The 19,621-nt window shown below is 34.1% G+C and overlaps 2 protein-coding genes across 2 annotated transcripts; both read left to right on the top strand.

The window, feature by feature from the left end:
- Window positions 1-2,360: 2,360 nt before the first annotated feature.
- Window positions 2,361-7,248, top strand: LOC134241072 (uncharacterized). The gene is made up of 6 exons (XM_062723162.1): window positions 2,361-2,835; window positions 3,781-3,845; window positions 5,136-5,267; window positions 5,422-6,005; window positions 6,672-6,738; window positions 7,006-7,248. The coding sequence occupies exons 1-6, from the start codon at window positions 2,361-2,363 to the stop codon at window positions 7,246-7,248; spliced, it is 1,566 nt and encodes a 521-aa protein (XP_062579146.1).
- Window positions 7,249-7,717: 469 nt separating this feature from the next.
- On the top strand, window positions 7,718-17,804 carry LOC134241074 (heat shock 70 kDa protein 12B-like). The gene is made up of 4 exons (XM_062723163.1): window positions 7,718-8,035; window positions 8,493-8,714; window positions 12,032-12,191; window positions 17,171-17,804. The coding sequence occupies exons 1-4, from the start codon at window positions 7,730-7,732 to the stop codon at window positions 17,797-17,799; spliced, it is 1,317 nt and encodes a 438-aa protein (XP_062579147.1). The 5' UTR covers window positions 7,718-7,729; the 3' UTR covers window positions 17,800-17,804.
- The last annotated feature ends 1,817 nt before the right edge of the window (window positions 17,805-19,621 follow it).

Genomic DNA, 19,621 nt, shown 5'->3' on the forward strand with positions numbered 1-19,621 from the left:
GTAAACTATGGTTTCTAGTTCACAGAAAATTGTGCATCTCCGACACAAGATGCAAAGTTTTGTTCCTAAACTATTTTCTCAAACATAAAACAATGTTCATCGCATTTTTCACGAAAACAATCAATCTTATTAATGACCAAACTTCTGGCAAATATTTGTCTTCATAAACCTTGTACAAATTATTATATTCTAATTCAAAGGAATTTCCAAGATATACTTGAAACTTTAGAGCCGACCTTTGCTCGAGTACGGCAGAATCAACATTTTTTTGTAACAGGTCACCTACATAATATTATTGAGTCATTTTCACAATGTGACGCTCCAAACATGGAGCAAAATGTTATATAACATTTTCTTTTTATAGATGATATGCATGACTATATGCATGTGTGTCAAATCTGATTCTGAGCTGAACTGTAGTATTTTTTAATATACAGATAGTTGCAAACTTTTTTAAAGTATATTTATCAAATGAACGATATTTTGCAGTTGCAAATGATTGTTTTCAATGTTTATTATAGTTAACGCTGGTGAAACATAGATTATGGGATAAACTATTGATAATAATCGTTAATCAGTTGTAGTTTTCTGTCCATTAACATAGTTTACAGTCGATATAAACCTTGTTTAAATTATCAACTTAAAATTATGATTAGCTCAATCCTGTAAATTTGGCGTTCCATATCCTAATCTCTTACAATTTTTGAGTTCATACCAGTGCACGAATCAACGCTTATGAAGATTTTTATATAAAAAAAGTAATATTAAGTTTTTATAAGCATAGAGCAAAATGCTATATAGCATTTTATAGAACATATGTATAAATAGATGTGTGCCAAATTTCATTCTGGTCTGAATTCTATTTTCTAGATATAGAGATATTCGCGAACGTTTTGATCATTTCTCGTAGTTAACAAATCTTCATTCTATTTTTATCAGATTAACGATATTTTGCAGTTACAGATGCTTGTTGTCCATAGTAATTGTACTATATACGCTTATTTAACAGAGATCATCGCTTTAATTATAGTTTACAGATGTGAAATATAGGCTAAAATCGTTATAAGTAGTATATAATTATCGTCCGTAAACGTAGTTCACAGTCGATAAACCTAGTTTAATTTATCAAATGTACGTAAAACCTGCTCATTTCTGTAAATTTGGCGTGTCATATCGATTTACATGTACATTTGAATTTATATTGGTGACCGATTCAACGCTTATGCAGATTTTGTATTTAATCAAAGAACACAAATTATTTCTTCTTTATGTCTAAAACCTTGTTAATTTGAACAATTTACCAAATAACGATTTTTCACATACATGCATATGAAATATTAATGACTGATGCCCACAACCTTATAATCTTAAACAAAAGAAAACCTTTCACTCAATTTTACGATAAAAAAATTTAGTGATGTATTAAGAACGTCAAGGAACAACACATGAAATCATGCAGAGAGACATCACAATGCATGAGATGATAACATCTATCAGAAATTTAAAGAAGAGAAAGGCTCCAGGTCCAGATAACATCACCAATGAGATGCTTCAACAACTAGGCAACTCAGCTCTAAATAAATTGTTGGACATATTCAATCTCAGCTGGAGTCTAGGCCAAGTACCACAATGCTGGAGGGAAGCCATCATGAAACCAATACTGAAAAAAGAAAAAAAAAACAAGTCAAAAGCCGCAAGTTACCGTCCAATTAGCCTCACAAGTAGTTGTTGCAAATTCATGGAACGCATAGTGAACAAGCGCATGCATATGTATTTGGAATCAGAAAACATCCTTGGGCACGAACAAGCTGGTTTCAGACAATACAAAAGCACAGAGGACCAAACTACACATCTCTCACAAGTAATAGAAGACTCGTTCCAATCAAAGAAATGAACATTAGCGGTCTTCGTAGATCTACAAAGAGCGTTTGACAAAGTCTGAAAAGATGGCCTACTTGTAAAACTCCAAAGATTCGGCGTAAACGGAAGGATGTACAAATGGACTAACTCCTATTTGAAGAACCAAAGAGCCAGAGTGATGGTAGGTGGAAAATTGGGAAAGAAAATTCTTCTTAAGCAAGGAGTTCCCCAAGGAGGAGTACTGCCACCTACTCTCTTCATATTATTTATGAATGATATTGTATCTGAAATGCCAAACGGAGTAAACATAGGACTATATGCGGACGATCTGGTACTATGGTGCTCTGAGGAATACACAACCACAGCAAAGTACAGAATACAAAAAGCGTTAGACAAAGAAGAGACATGGACAAGAGAATGGTGTGTTACCATCAACAGAGAAAAAAACAACAGGAACTCTCTTCACACTATCGCCTAAAACTCAAAACATCACTCTTACCATGGACGATACTCAAATCAAAATCGAAGAACAGCAAACATACCTTGGGATAACCTTTGATAAAAGAATGACATGGAAACAGAACATAATGTCAGCTAGGAGAAAACTTAAAATCATGAGAAAACTGGCAGAAACAAGCTGGGGTGCAAATGAAACGGTATTGAAAACTGTCTACCAAGGAAAAGTAAGACCACATCTTGAGTACGGATCTAGTGCATGGTCAACAGCATCCAAGAGTCACCTACAGACACTAGACAAAGTCCAGAACCAGGCATTACGTATCATCACAGGAGGCATAAAATCAACACCAATTGCAAGCATGGAAGAAATTACCAACATACCACCATTAAATAAGAGAAGAGAATGTAAAGCTATGATACAGGCCACCAAGTATCAATGCCTTCAGGATCATCCAATGAGCCAGAGAATGAAACAACTACAGCGAAAACATCCACAAGACGAAAGACCACCTTTAAGCAATCGCTTAATGTAGCTTAATGGTGACTTAATGGTGGCTTAAAGAAGTTAATTCCTTTAAGCCACCATTAAGCCACCATTAAGCTGCAACTTACAGGTGCTTAATGTCCAAACTTCATTAAGCTACCATTAAGCCACCATTAAGCTGAGCTTAATGGTGACTTAATGGTCAACCCTCATTAAACTTTAAATCTACGCATCTTATATAGAATCTTTGAACTAACTTTTAGTTATTTTAATATCATTTACGCAAAATCTATTCCAACTCATAATTCTGTCTCGATCATAATTTCTACGAGTTTTTTGTCAACATGCATAAACTTGATCACTGGGAACAAAGTTAGCTAATAGCCACAGGGGCTTGCTCGAGGTGTCTAATTTTTTCTTAAAATCATTTACAGTGATAATAAAACAAGACATCCTGTATCAGAACCGTATATATTTTTTTTTAAATAAATCATTATTACATGCGTTGTTTTTATTTTTAGTGTATATGATTTTTAAAAATAAATAATTATTACACACCGTGAGCAAGTCCTTGTGAAATATCTTAAATTTACAATACCAAAAATCAATTTGTTTTAAAATTATCTATATTCATGAACACAAAATATATATTACTTTTAAAAAACAAAATGGTATTTTTATTTCATGTGTTAAAAGAAACATTCCGCTACAGAATTCACAGGAATATAACTATATAATCTCATGAAAAAAAATCTCTGTCCTTTTTTTTTTTGGTGGGGGGGGGGGGGGGCTACTGGTATACAAATGTTTAGTTTTCAAAGATTGACTTTTACCATGAAAAACTTTTTAATGGCTTTTACATCATGAATAATTCTAATTAATTCGTTATTTTTTTTTTTAATAATGCAGCGGTAAGTATCTGTCAAAATCTAGTCGGTCTTAAATTCAATGATTGTTATTCCAAAATCGATTTTCAGAGGAACGGCCGATCAGACTATATAAACATGACATCCGACCAGATGTATACACATTGAGAAACGGGGTAAGATTAACAGATGATCAGTGTACAGTAAACCGACTGGTCAGACAATAGACCTTAATTAGGTGTCCCCACGGGCCCGTCCCCGGTTAACTAACAGGAAACTATACATACACAACGTACACTGACAGATTTTAATGATCAATTATTTTTTACAAAATTAAATTTAACGCAAGCATATAACAAATTAAAAATTATGATTCATCGTAAAAAGTCAATTATTTTGATACCCATTATGATACAAAAAGAATTGAACTGAATATGATATTCTAAAAAAAGTTTTTGTAAACGTAATTAACCAGGTAACTCTTACGCGAGGATTGTCACTAAATTGTTGACACAGAAACCGTTAATATCCGCAGTATATTAAAAATAACAGTAGAATCTGTTTTTTCCTCTTTCTTTTTCGATGATAGACTTTTGTGTTTTATCTATAATTAATTTATTTTCAATCATGATTTCATGCTTACATTTCGAAAATTTTCGAATAACAGAGCGAAGAACTCAATCACATTACATCAATCTAAAAGCCGAAATCGGTGTAGAAATATATATTAATGTGTTAAGATCCACAAATAAAATTGTTTATATTTTGATTAACAAATCAATTCAAGACTTTTGGAAATGTTCAACAAAATTCTAGTAAATACCTTTACAAGTCAAAACAAATTTTGAAAAAAATAAAGGTTAAATATTTAATATTTTCCTTTCATTTTCAAGAGCGGCGATAGCCTAATGGATAAGGCATTCGACTTGCAACCCTAAGGTCATGGGTTCGGGCCCCGATTGTGGCGTTTTTTTTTTTTATTTTTGGATTTTTAATTTCGTTTTTTTTTCATTATTTTTACCAAATCAAGATATAAGCGAACTCTACATTTATAATATTGATAACAAATCACTATAAAAATAATTTTTCACCCATATAAACAATATTATCGACTGTGTAATGTGACTTAATGGTGGCTTAATGGTGGCTTAATGGAAGCTTAATGGAGTTTGGACATTAAGCACCTGTAAGTCTAGCTTAATGGTAGCTTAATGGTGACTTAATGGTGGTCTAAAAGTTACCATTAAGGACCTGTAAGCCACCATTAAGCTACCATTAAGCTACATTTAAGCACCCATTAAGGACTTTGAGTTGGCTTAATGGTAACTTAATGGTGGTGTAAATGTTACTTAAAGGTGCTTAATGGTGACTTAATGGTGACTTAAAGACAACCAATAAACCACCATTAAGGACCTATAAGCCACCATTAAGCCGGACTTAAAGGGTGTGTTTCATCTTGTGATCAGGACGTTCTGCCAAAACTAGTTAAACCAATAGAGATCACACTTACAGCTAGCCCCTGTGCAGAGAAAACTGTAAATGTCACCATACACACCCCAGTCTCACAAATCACTGCTAAAAACGAACAATCAGATTTGGTAAAAAAAAAAAAAAAAACGTTCACAATCAGTATGATAGAAGAACAGTATCGCTCAACATCTTGGATCAGTTTATACAGACGGATCAGCCAAAAATGCAACAACAGAAGGAGGAGAGGGTATTTACATCGAATACCCTAATGGAGAAAAATAGCCAGAGGCAATCCCAACAGGCCTTCATTGCTCCAACTACAAAGGCGAAGAAGAAACCATCACCCATGCAGTACGCTCCATCAGAGACAAGTCCAACATAACAACAAGTGTAGTATTCCTGACAGATGCCCTATCTGTACTGCAAGCCATTAACAATGGTAAACTCCCCGTACTTGAACAAGATCTACACAACATCGAAAGCCTTCAAACAGCATTACAATGGATACCATCTCATTGCGGAATCAAGGGAAACAAAAATGCCGATCTGCTAGCAAAGGAGGGAGCCAAACAACAGCAATATGAAAACCAAGTTAGCTTCTCAGAGATGAAAACCATCATCACATCACTACACAGAACCCCTCAACAACAAGACAGCTATAACCAACTGGCTAGACCTGAGCAGACGAACATCTTCAGACATAGGACAGGACACAACAGACTCAACCAACATCTGCATAGAGTCATGAAAGTCATACCATCACCGATGTGTACATGTCGAGAAGCTGATCAGAATACAGAACACCTCATACAACACTACAGAATACACCAGGCACTGAGAAACAACACATGGCCAACACCAACAACGTTATAAGAGAAGCTTTATGGACCATTGGATGCCCTACAGAAGACCACCAGATTTGTAGAGGAGACTGGGACTCAAGTGTGATTAGGCGAACGAAAAGAAGAAGAAGAAGAACTTCAAGTTACATAAACACAGCACTGAGTGATTTTTTGATGCCAAACATTTACGCCTCATTCTATAAAATCAAAATTTGGCGAGTTTTACACAATAATAATCATACAACACATGAAGGATAATAACTCTCTTGTAAAAAGCTATACCCGAAGATTGCTTTGTGATAAGAAGAAAGCGTTCATGCTAGACGGAAAAATACTCTATTGGGAGGTATTGCTTTACATTCTCATTTTCTTTTCTAGATGTATATAATCTATATTACTTATATTACTATGTTTCAATTTTTTATTTAAAAGTTTATAGCGGAAAAAGGGGATTCACATCCAAATCACAATGAAATAAAAGCTTTTGAGGACAGCCTATATATCTCCATCAAAAGTGTACTACAATTTTGTGTTAATGATTTAATGAATCATTATAAAGTGATTGTTGAGGTTAATGAAATATTTTCAGCATTTTTTTTTTATAATTCTTACTTTCGTTTTCACAGACATTACAAAAATCATGAAGATAAACCAATAATAAAGAACATTTGTACTTCTATTTTTTTTCAGATTTAATATGGATCCCATCAGGAGTGCACAAGACGTCATCCGATGTGACCTTTGTAAGACAGCTATAGTACAGATGTACTGTGATATCTGTCATATCAACCTTTGTAAACAATGTAATTAGGAATATATTGCTGATGAATATGACAAACATGAAGTGGTCCCATTCCAACACAAAAAGTCAACTTTAATCTACCCTAAGTGCTTAGCACATCAATCAAGAGACAGAGAGTTTTACTGTGAAACGTGCACAACCTCTATGTGTGCTCTGTGTGCTTTATCTGATACATAAAGTGGGCATTCAGTTTCATCTCTTTCTGATCTCTTTTATCCAAAGAGGAAAGTCATTGGAAAAGATGCTGAAGAATTAGAAAACTCAATTTCTCCAACGTATGCAGAAATTGCAATTGAATTAGAAACCCAGATAGCTAACTTAGATGGAAAATATGGATATTTTACAACAGCGTTGATCAAATGTGGAGAAGAATGGCACAGAGAAGTCGATATAATTGTCGAGAAATTAAGAATTGAAATAGAAAAAGGGAAATTGAAGCATAAGAGTATTCTAGAGGATCATTGAAAGAAATCAAACAGATACAAACTATTATTGAACAAACACTTCTAAATCTTCAACAGATTGAAGATTCCAATGATGTATCTTTGACCATGAAATACATCTCACGCACTAAGGAATTAAGCAGACTACTTCCAAAAACTCATATAGCACTGCCAACTTTTAGTTCAAGGACAATAGACACAGAACGGTTTTACAAGCTTTTCGGATATTTTTACACCATTATCCGTCACAACAGAGGAAAATGGTTACGAAGTGAAGAAACCAAAGTTATCAACAAAAGAAATGCTGGAGACAAAAGTAAGTTATATCATTTTAACACATCGATCACATTATTTGTACCAACAGACATTGATATTTGGTTAGATTAGGGTCTATTTCTTCTCTTTTTTCTTATTATATGTATTCTCTGGACATATTAGTTCTTGGATAAGAAATCCTCATCAATACCTGTAATTTATTATTTCAGACTTGGGACACAGAGAACATGTCCTCTGACAGAAAGCCTTTGGTGGCAGCCATTGACTTTGGTACTACGTACAGCGGCATTGCATTTTCCTTTAAACATGACTACGAGAACGACCCTTTGAAGGTCAGATCCAACAACTGGACAGCAGGCTTCCGGGTTCTGCAGACCCTAAAGACCCCCACCTGTATTCTGTTCAATAAAGACAAAGAGTTTGACTCGTTCGGTTATGAAGCAGAGGATAAATATTCAGAGCTGGCAGAGGATGAGGAAAATGAGGAGTTGTATTATTTTAAGGGGTTCAAGATGTCTCTCTTTAACAAAGAGGTAAGTTCATCTCTTAATATAAGAAAAAAGATAATTATTTAAAGTCAGGATTGTTGTTAAGGGACCGGGGATTACTCTGTCTATACTGAGGTAATCCCCTCCGGCTACTATAGTATTCTTGTATTTCCTATCGACACATAGATCTGTTAGGGGAGGAACCCTTAACTCACTTCTACTTGGTATTGATCCCGATCTTTTCTATTCTGTTTCAATTCTGAGATACAACCCTGTTTAAGTAAGGCAGAAAGATAATCAAATTATATTTATTTGCTGTAAATTTGTAAAACGTTATTGGTTGAAGCTTACAGGTTAGAATTTAAAAAAAATATTTTTTAAATTTATAAATATTTTGTGTATAGAAGCTTCGATTTAATATTGAGCTTTTTTTTACTTAGCAGACTGTATGTCTTCAAAATGCTTAATATATTGCACATTTTATTGTACATTGTTCTCACAGGAACCACTTTCAAAAGCCGTGAAAATAAAATCTATAGACGGGAAGGAGATGTTGGCTTTGGATGTGTTTTCAGCGGCCATTAAATTCCTGAGGGGTCAGCTACGACAATCTCTAGAAGAAGAAGGCGCCGGGATCAGAGAAACTGATATTGGCTGGGTCTTAACAGTACCTCCTATCTGGGACGATACTGCCAGACAATTTATGAGAGAGGCGGCAGTTAGGGTATAAGCTATAAATTAGCCTAGAGAAATGTTTTGTCCCCCGCTTTCACTGGAAGTTAGGGGTATTAATTTCGGTCTCTCTGTTCGTCCGTCCTTATTTCTGTCTGTCTGTAAAACTTTCGTATCCGCGCGATATCTCGAGAACCCTTTGAGCTTTGGCAATGGAATTTAGCATAGCAACTATCTATGGCCTAAGGAAGAAAGTATAGATTTTGAGGTCAAAAGGTTAAAGTTCAAGGTCGTAAGTTTATACACTGCGTCTGTGTGTAACACTTTCTTTTCATAGTGCTATCTCAAGAAACATTGAGCTTTTGTATTGAAGATATATAGCATAACTAACTAGAGCTTCTCTCACTCCTTTCAAAGTGTCCCGCCCCTTTTTTATTGTTATTATTTATTGTATCAGAAGATGGTTGGAAATACTTGTAGCACAGGGGCAAGTGGAGAGTTATAAAATATGTGTTAGGTCACAGGTTCAAATCCCGTACGATCCTTTAATTTGTAAATATTTTTATTTACTGAAGGATATTATCTAGCAAGTGAAATGATTGATTGATTGATTGTATATTGTTTAACGTCCCTCTTGAGAATTTTTCACTCATATGGAGACGTCACCGATGCCGGTGAAGGGCTTCAAATTTAGACCTATACTCGGCACTCAGGGCCATTGAGCAGTGAGGGTTCTTTATCGTGCCAACGCCTACCGTGACACGGGACCTACATTTTTAAGGTCATATCCGAAAGACCCGTGACTTTCACTTCTAGTGCCGAGCGCTTGGGCGAAGGAACAGTCACTCCCTATGTTTATGTCTTAGGTATGACGCGGCGCCGCGATCGAGAATCGAACCCGGGCCTCCTGACCACGAAGCGAACGCTCTACCACTAGGCTACCGTGACCGGTGCAAGTGAAATGAAGATGATATAACGTCTGGATTGCACAATATCATAAAATCATCATTATAGTTTGATAAATATTCTACATGTATATAAAAAGCATCCTCTATACACATATTAAAGATTAAGCAATCAAATCTCTATATCCATATTAGCATCTGTTTAATTGTCTTCAATATACATGTATACATTGAATAATTCTACAAATTCAGGGTGTGTTTTTGTGTATGTGCATGATGCAAATACTTTTCTGTTTTCCCTTAGCGGGGGACACAACCTCTCTGAAAAAGCTTGTTCTTAAAGATTTCTTTTATTTACGGAAGCCTATTCAGGACATTCTAACGAATAAAATTTGTTAAATAAGAAATTTCTTTGAATTCTTTTTGACGAATTAAATATATTAAAATGAATTTGAAATTTTTTTTAGGTAATTAAATTCGTTTAAAAAATGCTAAAATTCATGAAAACAAATTCAAAAATTTTTTATAACGAAAAAAAATTCGTTGAAACAAATTCAGCAATCATGGTCTTTAGAAAAATATACATGAATTCGATATCAAGATTTGTCAAATTAGTTTAAATGATTTTTAGTCGATTTCCTTCTAACAAATTAAGAATTTGATTTCGTTTTGAAGAATTTAATTCGAAACAAGTTTTAGATTTCATTATACCGAATTTAATTCATTATTAATAGCTTTTAAATTCCTTTAAAATAAATTTAACAAATTTCTTATATATAGATTAAATTCATTATAAGAGCATTCAAAGAAATAATTTTAAAGAATTTAATTTGTAATAAAAAGTTCGACAGTTCACAAATATTAATTGAAAGAATTGTTAAGAACCATGAAAGCTTAAAATAACAAATTTGGAATAAAAAACCCACAAACCTCTAAATAGGGCTTACTATTTAGAAAACTTTACCTGTACACCCCTACTAATGTTATTGTGATTTAAATTCAAGACACGTGGTTTAGGTTGATCTATTCAAAGGTTATAGGGTAGAACCGGTTTTATAAATAAAATTGGCAGTAAACATGATATTGCCATAGCTTGTTTCTTTTGAAAACATGTCCTGTAATAAATGTTTATAGACCTTTCTGAAAGACTTTCACGATTTTCAACAGAAAAGGGGTGGCTTAAGGAAGTGGTGTTAAAATAACAATATATCATACTTTTCGGCGAAAATTTGAGCTCACTGGTAACCGATTCGCAGGTACAAAATGTGCATTATCATCAACACTGACAAACCTTTGTTTGCCTTACATGGCTATTGTTATAAATGCGCACAGAGGATCTTACCACGAGCAACTGACCAATGAATGAATAGCAACGTTTACGTCAAATAAATGTTTACATTTTACTTCGAACACGTTGTCAATCTACGATCATGTTAATGGACTGCAAAATAAAAAAAAATGTTCTAACGAACAAAATACAAAGGTAAGAAACTATGAAAGATGTTACGTTCGTTTTTAATTTATTGTTAAATGGAAAAAAATGTTTAACTAATAAAATGTAGTTTGTGTCTAGCATAGAACACCAGCACTTCAAAGGTAAGGAAAACGAGCAGCATCTCATGCATTTAAATGGACAAAACTTTGTTTACGTTCGTGATCACGTTTGTTGGCCAGTGTCACCTGGCATTTGTATTCACCGATAGTACAACAAAGCAATTAATACAGACGCAAATCGCTTTTTCAGTATGACTTTCAGAAACCTAGACTTCCGCTGTTTATTTTAACAAATGATTTTTTTTCACATTATGAGCATGAAAATAATATTTTTTAAAATGCTTTTAGTTTACCATAAGATTTTCCTTTATTCTAAGCGTAAAATTCCTGTAGTATTCGTAGTAACCCATAATGCAATACTCATTCACCTGATTGGTCAGTTAAAATCATGCTGGTGCCCAATTTGCTTATCTGACGCCAAAAAATATAGTCCCGGGTTCCCATGCAAAAAAAATTGTCCAAAAAGAAATTTTAATTCATGACTGCAGAAAATTGTATCATACTAAGAGAATATTATTAAAGTTTGAATGAATGTAATAGAGATCGATTGATTGAAGTACATTTCTACAGACATTATCAGCTGATTATAGGGTGGTGAAAACTGAAACGCAACAGAACTTTTCTGTTTACCATGCCTCCACGTGCTAGTTCCTTTCTAGCCACATTTCCGTGAATAATTTACCCTATCTCGCTGAATTCTCTCTTACTCTCGCCAGAGCCACTGCCAGAGCTACTCTGAAGTAATCGGGTTTTATAATTTGCAGAACACCGGAAAACTAAAAGGTTCCGAACACATTAGTAGGGGTGTGTAGATCTAGTTTTAATTGTGAATACAGTTTGAAAATATCTTTTAGAATATATTTTTGAAAGGCTTGCTTACTACTATGATGAGATGTTGATTTTTGTTAAGGCTGGAATATCCGGGGACAAGTTACTGATAGCAATGGAGCCTGAGGCGGCCTCATTATACTGTAAACATCTCCCCATAGAGAAACTGCAGGATGAGGGAGGCGTTCAGGGATTCGGAGTCTTCTCAACGGAGAGCAAATACATAGTTCTGGATTGTGGAGGTATGCTTTAGTTTTAAATGCCCTTATGTATAGCACACCTGTTTTATTATTATTTTAGCATTTCTTCATCAGAAAACATCTCTCTAACAGATCTAGTGTTTCTAAAAAAAATTACTCACTGTACAACATTAGCCTATATAACTATCAAAGTAAAGGGTTTTCTTTGTTTTTTGAATTGACTATTGTTTTGCAAAATTGCTGAAAAACTCTCTGGAATAAACAAGAGGCAACTTGCAAGGTAAAAGCAAAACTCAGTTCAGAATTGAAAAGTATATATATAAAACTGGGTTCAGGGAAAAGGGGTATTTGAACAAACCTAAATCTACCCTTCCTAAGGATGCTTTTGAATTAATATTCCACAGAGCCAAAATGAACTTGAACTACCCTATATAAAAGTATATTGGATTCTGAAACTTCATAAGAATCCTTACAAACACCGATACATTGCAGGTTACAGTAAATGTTCAACCAAGCCTCTTTTGTTACTCCTCACTAAGAACTTGACAATAGTGAACTAAAAACTTCAAGAGTACTGTGCAACTATATATTCAAGAAGTGGTGTAAATCAGATGTGGATACTAAAAAATTCTAAAGAACTTTTGGACAATTTGAAATCTCAAGCTTAAGGCTTTATAAAAACCAACAGGTTAAAAACTTACGGTTTTTCAACTTTATACACAGCAATTCCCCACGACAAATTAAAATCCAGGCTTTTTGTTATAGACAGCTGCTTCTTCAAGAAAAGTGGAACTCGTAAATTTACTTACCTCGTCATTGGTCATTTGCAAAATTATTTTGTTAAAACGGATTCTGATTGCACACATAAGTACTCTGAAGGTGACTTCAAGAAAATGCTTTAGTTTTTGATTGACAATGTCTATGTGGTTTTTGGAGACTAGGTATTCCAACAATATATTGGCATTCCCTTGGGAACAAGTTGCGCTCCGTTATTATTAGACTTATTTTTATCACCCCTACTAATGTTATTGTGATTTAAATTCAAGACACGTGGTTTAGGTTGACCTATGCAGAGGTTATAGGGTAGAACCAGTTTTATAAATAAAATTGGCAATAAACAGGAAATTGCTATAGTCTGTTTCTTCTGAAAGCATGTCTTGTGAAAAATGTGTTTCCACACCTTTCTGAGACTTTCATGATGTGTTAAATAACAATTAATACATCTTATCATAGTTACTGCAAAAATTACAGCTCACTAGTAACCGATACGCTGGTAAAAAATGTGTAATATCATCGACACTGGAAAACCTTTGTTTGTCTTATATGGCTATTGCTATTAATGCGCATAGAGGATCTTACCACGAGCAACTGACCACTTGTTGATTGAATACGTTTACGCCAAATTCATGTTTACATGTTACTTCGAACACGTGGTTCAGGTAATCTATGATCATGTCAATGGAGTGCAAAATAAAAAAAATGTTCTTAGGAACAATATGCAAACATAAGAAACTGAGAAATATCACCGGCGATTTTAATTTGCTGTTAACTAGAGAAAAATATGTTTAATAAAATGTATACGTAGTTAGTGTCAAGTTCAGTACACCAGCACTTCAAGGGTAAGGAAAACGAACAGCTTCTCGTGTGTATTTAAATGGACAAAACATTGTTTACATAACTATACTCGTGATCACGTTTGTTGGCCAGGGAATCCACCTGACAATTGTATTCACCGATAGTACAATGAAGGAATTTATCAAGCGTAAAATTCTTGTAGTAACCCATAATGCAATTCTCATTCATCCGATTTGTCAGGTAAAGTCACATTGGTGCCTCATTTGCTAATCTGACGCCGAAAAATATAGTCCCCGTTCCCATGCAGCAAAAAATTGTATTATAGAGATTACTTATAATTTGAACTTGAATGAATTCAAGAGAGATCAATTGAAGTACATTAATTTATCCAGAATGATTATAGGCTGGTGAAATTTAAAACGCAACATAACTTTTCTGTTTACCATGCCTCCACGTGCTAGTCACTTCCTAGCCACATTTCCGTGAATAATTTACACTATCTCGCTGAAGTCTCGCTAACTCTCGCCAGAGCCACTGCCAGAGCTACTCTGAACTCATCGAGTTTTATAATTTGCAGAATACCGAAAACTAAAAGGTTCCGAACACATTAGTAGGGGTGTTTATATTGATATGAAGCAGGATTTATGCAAAATCTTATGCGTGAAAAGAAGAAATCACTTGCTGTGGCCTTCAACTCGACATTTAAATATATCGACGACGTATTGTCAATTAATAATGGTAATTTCCATTCCACTATCGATACGATATATCCTTGTGAGCTTGAGATAAAAGATACCACAGAGTCCGACAGTTCTGTTTCATACTAAGATATTTTACTTGAAAAAAGACCCTTATTGTAATCTAAAAACCAAACTATATGATAAACGTGATGACTTTAACTTTTCTATCGTCAACTTCCCTTACTTATGCAGCAAAATACCTTCATCACCTGCATACCGAGTATATATATCTCAGTTGATTCGATACGCAAGAGCATGCTCTACGTATGAACAATTTCTAAAACGAGGTAAATTATTGACAAGCAATTTGATGAAATAAGAATATCAGCAGTCCCGTTTAAAGTCATCATTTCGTAAGTTCTATGGTCGATACAATGACCTTGTCAACAAATACAATTATCATTAAGTCAAATGATGACTGACATTTTTAATGCAATTGTAAGTCCATTATTCATACACTGAATTGACGACGGATTTTTTTCCGTTATTTCCCGATCATGACAAGAAGCACACGGCGAGTGTGACCGGTAGGCATTACATTCCTCTGATGGCTCCTCTATTTTCCCAATTCTCACGATGTGAACAAGTTTAAATTAACATTATCTAATTTGATGCTTTTATGTTGATGAACAATTTTGGCTTTGTTGTTTTTGTGAAGAATTTTAACTATTTTTACCATGTATTTCTATGTAAAAACCTTAATCACCCATTGTGGTCCCACTCTTCCCCCCGGGGATAACAATTTGAACAAACTAAAATCTAATCTACCTTTTTCATGCTTCTATATAATTATGACCAATCAAGGATTTACTGTTCGTGAGAAAAAGATTTGATTTTTCCTATGTATTCCTATGCTAAACTTTGATACACCATTGTGGCCCAACCCTACCCCAGGGGGTCAAGATTTGAACAACCTTAATCTACACTAAATGAGGATGCTTCTACATGAATTTCATTTTTCCTGACTTAGTGGTTCTTGAGAGGACAATTTTTAAAGATTTGTCTATGTTTTCTTATGTTAAAAATTAATACCTCATTGCATTGTGCCTCCCTACACCTGGGGGTCATGATTTGAACATACTTGAATCTATCTTCCACATGAATTTCATCTTTCCTGGTCCAGTGGTTCTTGAGAAGAAGATTTTAAAAGATTTTTCCTGTGTATTCCTATGTTAATCTTTAATACCCCATTGTAGAGCAATCCTACCCCGGGGGTCATGATTTGAACATACTTGAATCTACCCTATACATGAGAATGCTTTCATATGAGTGTCATCTTTTCTGGTCTAGTGGTTCTTGAGAAGAAGAATTTTGAAATATGCCATTCATTTTTCACTTTTTCATAATTATTCCCCTTTTAAACAGAGCATGGCCCTTTATTTGAACAAACTTGAAAATCCCTTCACCTAAGGACACTTTGTGGCAAGTTTGGTTAAAATTGGCTTAGTGGTTCTTGAGAAGAAGATGAAAATGTGAAAAGTTTACAACGACGACGACTACGACCGGCAACGGACAAGTTTTGATCAGAAAAGCACACTTGAGCCTTCGGCTCAGGTGAGCTAAAAAAAAAGAAATGTTCATATAAATATAACTTTTTAACTACGTCATCAAACAATAATTTGATAAGAAAAAGCAAACATGTAGAGTTCAACCTTTATATCTCAGACTCGACAACAAGTCAAAATGACAGAATACTGATATAAAAAATATAAATATACGAGTAAAAAGTAAAAAAAAAATTACTAACGGTAAACGTTTTAGGAAAATATGAATTATATGAAAAAATTGTGTACTAGTACTGTAAACGATACAGAATCATTACATGTATTATTTCGTTTGCATAAAAAATAATTACGTAGATCGAATCTTTAAATGTCAATGAAACACATTATCAAATATTAAAATGAAAATGCATTGATATTACTGAATAAATAATATATATCCTATCAAATTAAGGTACCAATGAAATAATAGAATAAAACCTCATTCAGGCAATCTATACCAAATGATCAAACGAACTTTCAGCTTATCAAATTTTCAGATTATATTTCTTAAAACGATATGACAAAATAAATAAAAACAAATAAATGTATATAAAAGTAAATTTCATTATATCCAAATCAGGCACGAATAAAGCTTAGAGTGCATTATATACATGTAAACAAGCCAAAATTTTATAAAGCTCGTAACAGATTACTTTAATTTAATCCATTACAAATTGTGAAATTGACTGTTATTAACCATTTTTTCTATCTTACTTCTAAGGGGAGATCACTTTAAATCCATAAAATTATCCTTTAAATAAAATGCTTTACTGAGCAGTGTTTGGAGCTTCCTTAAGATTATATAAAGTAGTAACCGCAACTCGTGATTTTTTTCTAATAAAGAGTTACTGTTTAACTCGTGAATAAAAAGTGTCGCAAAAATTGATCCACAATGGTCTACAGTATTCACCTTTTCTATGCATAACCAAAAAAATATTGTTACTGTTATACTTATTTTGTGTATCAGTATTAGATAAAAATTAATTCAGCAATAACTCCAAAACATGCTAATTCAAATGAATTGTGAATTATTTTAAAAGACCCTTTCATTTTTAAAAAACGTCGTAAAAAATTTTAAAGTAAAAATTGACAATCAATGAACTTCTCATTCAAATGTTAATGAGATATATTTGGGAGTTCTAAAACACTTCTTATTTTAAAGGAGGAACAGTAGATATCACCGTTTATGAAGTACAACCTGATCTCAGCCTAATGGAGTTGTACAAAGCGAGTGGAGGGGCGTGGGGAGGGACTCAGGTAGATGAGGCCTACAGACAGATGCTGGTCAAAATAGTAGGATCTCCTACCATCCTTGAGTTTTCCTGCTCATATGCAGCTGATTACGTGGACATGTATAGAGAATTCGAAATCAAGAAGCGATCCTTTAAAGGTGACACAAAGGGCAAGGTCACCATAAGGATTCCAATATCTCCGGTAGAGATTTTCGAAGAGGACACAGGGCAGGATATAAAAGAGACAATAGAGAATACCAAGTATTCAGGAAAAGTTATGTGGGTTGGGGACAGATGCAGAATAACAGCAGAAGTGATGAAGAGCTTCTTTGAAGTGGCAGGGGATCAAATTGTGGATCATGTTAGAGATCTATTAAATAAACCGGAGATCTCAGGAACCAACAACATTATAATGGTCGGCGGATTTTCTGAGTCACCAATTCTACAGGACATGATCAAGCAATCTTTCCCTAATTTGAGAGTTATTATTCCCCCCGAACCAGAGCTTGCAGTTCTCAAAGGGGCAGTGATGTTTGGACACAACCCAGTAACCATTTAGTCTTATATTGCCAAATAAAGCTGCTACTACAGTCAACTTTAATTTAAAAAGTTTTCGAAAAGCTGAAAAAATAAGAGATTCTGAAATCTCACTGAAGACAAGTGTTATAAAATAAATCAGTTTTATAGACGTTAGTTTTCTCATTATTGCACAGTCCCCAAAGATATAGGGCTGCTTGGACACAAATCTGTCACAATTTGTTCTCGCATCGGGAATTTAAGTTTTTACAGTCAACTTTTATCCAAGTATTCGAACAGCTGAAAAGAAAAAAAAAATCTAAAATCTCACTGAAATGTCATTGATATAAACCAGTTTTATAGACATAGGTTTTCGAATGTTTTGTACTTTTTTTTACGAATGTCGACCCTTGGACAGGGGACCCCCTAAAAATAGTGTTTTAAGAACAGTTGTTTGAAAAAAAAATATGATTTAAAAAATATTCTATATAACCTTTTGAGTATTGTTTAAAGGCATGAAGAAAAATTTTATCAAGTCTTTAGTAATTATGCGTGTGAAAAAGTAATGATCCCTCTTTCAGTAGTGAACGAAACGAAACAAGTGCCGTTAACCTAACCGAATTAAAAAAACCTACCCACTGTTCATTGGTTTAGGTATATGTGTCAAGTGAACCAGCTTCTCTAGACCAAAATATGCATGCCTTACCTCCGGGTATTCTTCATTTACTTCAAATATTGATTTATTTTAATATTTTCAGTGGAACCAGCTGGATTTTGTAAATTCCTCAACTTATTTTCAATCAGAAATTATTGAGATTAGCTATGCAGTAGGGTTTGAATGCTTTAGAATGCTACAGATACTCTCGGCCAACTTAAGCCTACTCTGTCGGAAGGGTTGGATGAAGGATAACGAACAGTATTCACTGTCAAAGTACATAAAATAATACTAAATATGAGCAGGGCAAACACGGACATTTAAAATATTAGAGGTGGGATCAGGTGCCATGAAAGAGTGAACAACCCCTGCCGACCAATTCAACCCGACGGAAAAATCCGTCGTCAATTCAGTGTATAGATAATGGACTAACAATTAGTATGAAAAAGGTCAGTCAGAATTTCACTCAATAATAAATTTTCTTTGCTGAAAAGGTCATCGTATCGACCATAGAACTTACAAACTGATGACTTTTAACGATCCTACTGATATTCTTGTTTCATCAATTTGTTTATCACTTATTTATCTCATTTTAGAATTCATATGTAGAACATTGTCTTGCGTATCAAACCAAATGAGATATATTTCCTCCGTTTGCAGGTTATGAAGGTATATTAATGCTGCATAAGTAAGGGAAGTTGACGATAGAAAAGTTTAAGTCATTACGTTTATCATATAGCTCGGTTGTTAGATTACCATTAATGCGTGAAAAGAAGAAAACACTTGCTGAGGCATTCAACTCGATATTTAGATATATTGACGACGTATTGTCAATTATCATTGGTACTTTCCATTCCTATGTCGGAACGATATATCCTGGGGAGCTTGAAATAAAAGATACAGCAAGTGGTTTCTTCTTTTCACGCACAGGATTTTGCACAGATTCTGCTGAATTTAAATTACAAAAATAGGTCTGCTTATAACGGAGCGCAATTGGTACCTATGGGAATTCCAAAAGATTGCTGGAATACCTGGTCTCTAAAATCCCATATATTTTGTCAATCAGAAACTAAAGCATCTTTTTGATGTAAACTTCAGAGCACTTTTTTTGGGCAATCAGAATGTGTTTTAAAGAAGATCTGCACTAGCACTACGTCAATATGGAATAGTAAAACCGGAACCGCGCTTCCTTTTTTCCAAGATGTGATTT

The sequence above is a fragment of the Saccostrea cucullata genome, unplaced genomic scaffold, assembly GCF_032062105.1.
Source record: "Saccostrea cucullata isolate Sc308-1 unplaced genomic scaffold, CSIRO_AGI_Scuc_v1 ctg2964, whole genome shotgun sequence".
NCBI lineage: Eukaryota > Metazoa > Mollusca > Bivalvia > Ostreida > Ostreidae > Saccostrea > Saccostrea cuccullata.

Coding starts and splice junctions, on each gene's coding strand:
- LOC134241074 (XM_062723163.1), top strand. CDS start 7,730: ATGTCCTCTGACAGAAAGCCTTTGGTGGCAGCCATTGACTTTGGTACT. Junction 8,036..8,492: donor TGTCTCTCTTTAACAAAGAG/GTAAGTTCATCT, acceptor TTGTTCTCACAG/GAACCACTTTCAAAAGCCGT. Junction 12,192..17,170: donor CATAGTTCTGGATTGTGGAG/GTATGCTTTAGT, acceptor CTTATTTTAAAG/GAGGAACAGTAGATATCACC.
- LOC134241072 (XM_062723162.1), top strand. CDS start 2,361: ATGGACGATACTCAAATCAAAATCGAAGAACAGCAAACATACCTTGGG. Junction 6,006..6,671: donor ACATGGCCAACACCAACAAC/GTTATAAGAGAA, acceptor ATTTTTTTTCAG/ATTTAATATGGATCCCATCA. Junction 6,739..7,005: donor ACCTTTGTAAGACAGCTATA/GTACAGATGTAC, acceptor TTTTATCCAAAG/AGGAAAGTCATTGGAAAAGA.